Source organism: Arachis ipaensis, chromosome B07, assembly GCF_000816755.2.
Source record: "Arachis ipaensis cultivar K30076 chromosome B07, Araip1.1, whole genome shotgun sequence".
NCBI lineage: Eukaryota > Viridiplantae > Streptophyta > Magnoliopsida > Fabales > Fabaceae > Arachis > Arachis ipaensis.
This window is the reverse complement of record NC_029791.2, coordinates 28,944,610-28,948,143: the sequence shown is the minus strand read 5'-3', so window position 1 is coordinate 28,948,143 and position 3,534 is coordinate 28,944,610. Positions and strand designations below refer to the sequence as shown.

At 29.8% G+C, this 3,534-nt stretch overlaps 1 protein-coding gene across 1 annotated transcript; it reads left to right on the top strand.

The window, feature by feature from the left end:
* Positions 1-3,068, top strand: LOC107609688 (heavy metal-associated isoprenylated plant protein 9). Its single transcript, XM_016311705.1, has 5 exons — positions 1-305; positions 451-703; positions 814-986; positions 1,448-1,538; positions 2,357-3,068. Exons 1-5 carry the CDS (start codon positions 285-287, stop codon positions 2,818-2,820), a joined length of 1,002 nt encoding a protein of 333 aa, XP_016167191.1. The 5' UTR covers positions 1-284; the 3' UTR covers positions 2,821-3,068.

Genomic DNA, 3,534 nt, shown 5'->3' with positions numbered 1-3,534 from the left:
AACATTGAGAAAATAGAATTTCTGAAAAAGAAATATTAAACAATCTTAAGAGATCCCTTTTTGTTGTAGCAGTTAGTGGCACTGCATGTGATAAGGGAATCACTCACTCAGTTCATCATCCATCACCTTTTATATGAATGAATGCTAACTAATATTCAAGCAACCACTAATTTTCTATCATCATAATATACTCTCTCTACTCCTTCCTTGTAACACCCTCTTCTTCTTTTTGTATCTCAAATTCAAAATTGTCATTTCTTCATTCTCCAATATTCATAGACCAAATGGGTGAAGAAGCAAAACAGGTAAGCCTTATTTAATTTCTTAGTAACATGTTTTATTAGAAAAGGGTCTACATTAGTCTTAATAATTGTATATAATTTTAATCTTATTTTGGTAAATTCTGTTTGATTTGATCAATTAATTTTATTATCATTATTATTATTATAGGAACAAGCTAAGGCAGAGGCAGAGGCAGAGGTTAAAGCAGAGGAGAAGAAAGAAGAAGAAAAACCAAAAGAAGAAGAGAAGAAGAAAGAAGAGGAAAAGGGAGAAGCAGGAGCAGAGGTAGAAGAGAAGAAGAAGGAAGAAGAAAAAGAAGAAGAAGCACCACCTAAACCACCAGCACCATGTGTGCTTTTTGTGGACCTGCATTGTGTTGGATGTGCCAAGAAAATTCACAGATATATCATGAAAATTAGAGGTCTTAATTTAATTAATTAATTAATTAATTTTTTTTGTTTTGTTTCAAATGTCATGCATGTTCAATTCACTCATTTTGTTTAATTTGTTGCAACAATTTATAATTAATAGGAGTTGAAGAAGTGGTAATTGACATGGCTAAAAATGAAGTGACAATAAAGGGAATAGTGGAGCCTCAAGCAATATGTAACATTATTACAAAGAAAACAAAAAGAAGGGCCACTGTTATTTCTCCTTTGCCTGCAGCAGAAGGAGAACCTATACCTGAAGTTGTTAATTCTCAGGTATATAATTTCTTAATTTGTTTTCTTTTTTTCCTCCTTTCTCAAAATATTTTAGATTTTAAGACTTCTTGTCATTTTCAGCTCCTAACTTTTTTGTGTCATTTTTTTAATAGTTTTTTCCTTTTTGTAATTTTTGTCCGAGGCATATATTGTTATAATTGTTATGTACTGCTAATAAAAACAAAAATAAATAAATGAATAAAAAATTATCGTGTATTAAAGATATAACTATAACTATATATGTATTCTGGTACTAGTTTAAGTTTTTGAGAAAACTGATATCACGACATAAAATTAAAATGTTTATGATCGAAAAGTTTAGAATTCAATTTTTGTTATTCTTCAAAAGAAAATATAATGATTTATTTATTTTTTTCTATCAGCATAGGCCTATTGGTCAAGTAGTGCTTAACTAAATCAAATTATTAATTGATAATAGAAATTATTGTTGGTGTGTTCAGGTTAGTGGGCCAGTAACTGTGGAACTTAATGTAAACATGCATTGTGAGGCTTGTGCTGAGCAACTCAAGAAGAAGATACTCCAAATGAGAGGTATCATTTCTCTCTATAGATTCCAATATGCATCATGGATAAATTATTTTTTGGATGTAATTGATAAAAATAAAAAAACTGAAATGAATTGATAGCTACTTTAGCAATATGCTTTTTATTATATAATTTTTGACTAAGTTAAGGAAAATTACATAGCAAGATCCCACAAAAGGAAGAGTGAAAAAACAGTTAGGTGTGTTCCATACAAGTTGCCAAGTCACCATTTGATGTGAATTTGGTTGGTGCTGATGTGACTTAGGTCCCATTATTCTATGTCCTGCGTCAGATTTGCACCTCAAAAAAGAGAATAAAAAAATAAAAGAAAATATTCAAAAAAAATGCAGATAAAAAGGTGTGCATGTGATGGCCAAGTTTTGTTTTGTCAACTAAAAGTTATGAAAATGCATGAAAAGACACTTAATTCTTTATTTGCAAATTATAATCTGAAAAAAAAACACACACACACTTTAAAATTCATTCAGGCCATGCTATTCACCTAACTTTGAGTTTCTTTCTGCCACTTACTTTTCATGAACATGGTTGACACGTAACTAATTATTAATAATTAATAATCAATACTTTATACATGAATAATAATTTAAGTTATACTTGTATGTATATATCATGCTTCAAATTCAAATTGCTTTACAGTTAGTCTAGTAGTGCTTGATAATGATACGACCCTTGCCCAATGTTAGATAGAGGCTCTAATTAGAATAATTAGGCCAATAATTTGTTATTAGGATTAATTAAATAACAAATAAAGTTCAAGAATTTGTTGTGAATGTATTTAATTAATGTGAAATTAATTAATGTAGGGGTTCAAACCGCGGTAACTGAATTTAATAGCGGAAAAGTTGTTGTTACCGGAACAATGGACGCAAACAAGCTAGTAGACTACGTTTATAGACGCACCAAAAAGCAAGCCAAAATAGTTCCACCGCCAGAGCCGGAGCCGGAGCCGGAACCTGAAAAGAAAGAAGAGAACAAAGAAGCCGCCGAAGACGGAAAGAAGGAAGAGGAGAAGAAAGAAGAGGAGAAAGCACAAGAAGAAGAGAAGAAAGAAGAGGGTGGTGAGAACAAAGAAGAAAAGGGTGGCGAAGAAGGGAAGAAAGAAGAGAATAACAATATGCAAGTGGTTTATAACTATAGCATGGAAGAGGATTTGGGAATGAAGAGAATGATGTACTATTATCAATATCCACCACTCTATGTCATTGAACGACTTCCACCCCCTCAACTCTTCAGTGATGAAAATCCTAATGCATGCTGCATTTCATAAATTATCAACTTATCATATGGTGAAAAAAATAAAGATATATAAAAAAAGTAAGAGTTTTTTTTTTTCTGTAAGTAACATCGGTTATGTGAATTTTTGCAGTTTGCCGGAATATGGAAGAAGGTTTCAAATGAAACCATAACAATATGTTAATGATATATCGACTTTTTTTTAATGTATGCACGATATATTATTACTATTGTATCAATGTTCGTTCTTTGTATAAAATGCTTGGGAAATATGTTTAATTATCCTCATTCTTCAATTTATTTATATTATTTATAATTTTCCTTTCAGAATTACCCGCTATTTTATAAGAATATCGGTGTATTTATACATATATCAATTAATTATTATAGTCATTTTAAATAATAAATTGAATTTAATATTTTATATTAGAAAACAAAACCCACGAATTCAAATAAAGAGGAAAAAAAGACATGAATGAACGAACGAAAAGCAATAATGTAGTATGGACTAACATTGAATAATACAATTTATATTAGGTTATTTAATTTCTTGATTTAAATTTATATTTGATAGACTATTCTGTTCCATAAACCTTGAAATGGGTATGCACTGTAGTACTGTACTGTTTTTTATTCTAAATATATATAGTCCTAAAACATTTTTAAGAAAATAAATTAACTTTATAATAAGAAACGTTTGCTTGTAATTGTAGCTATACATATATGTGTATATGCTTTGATTGGATGT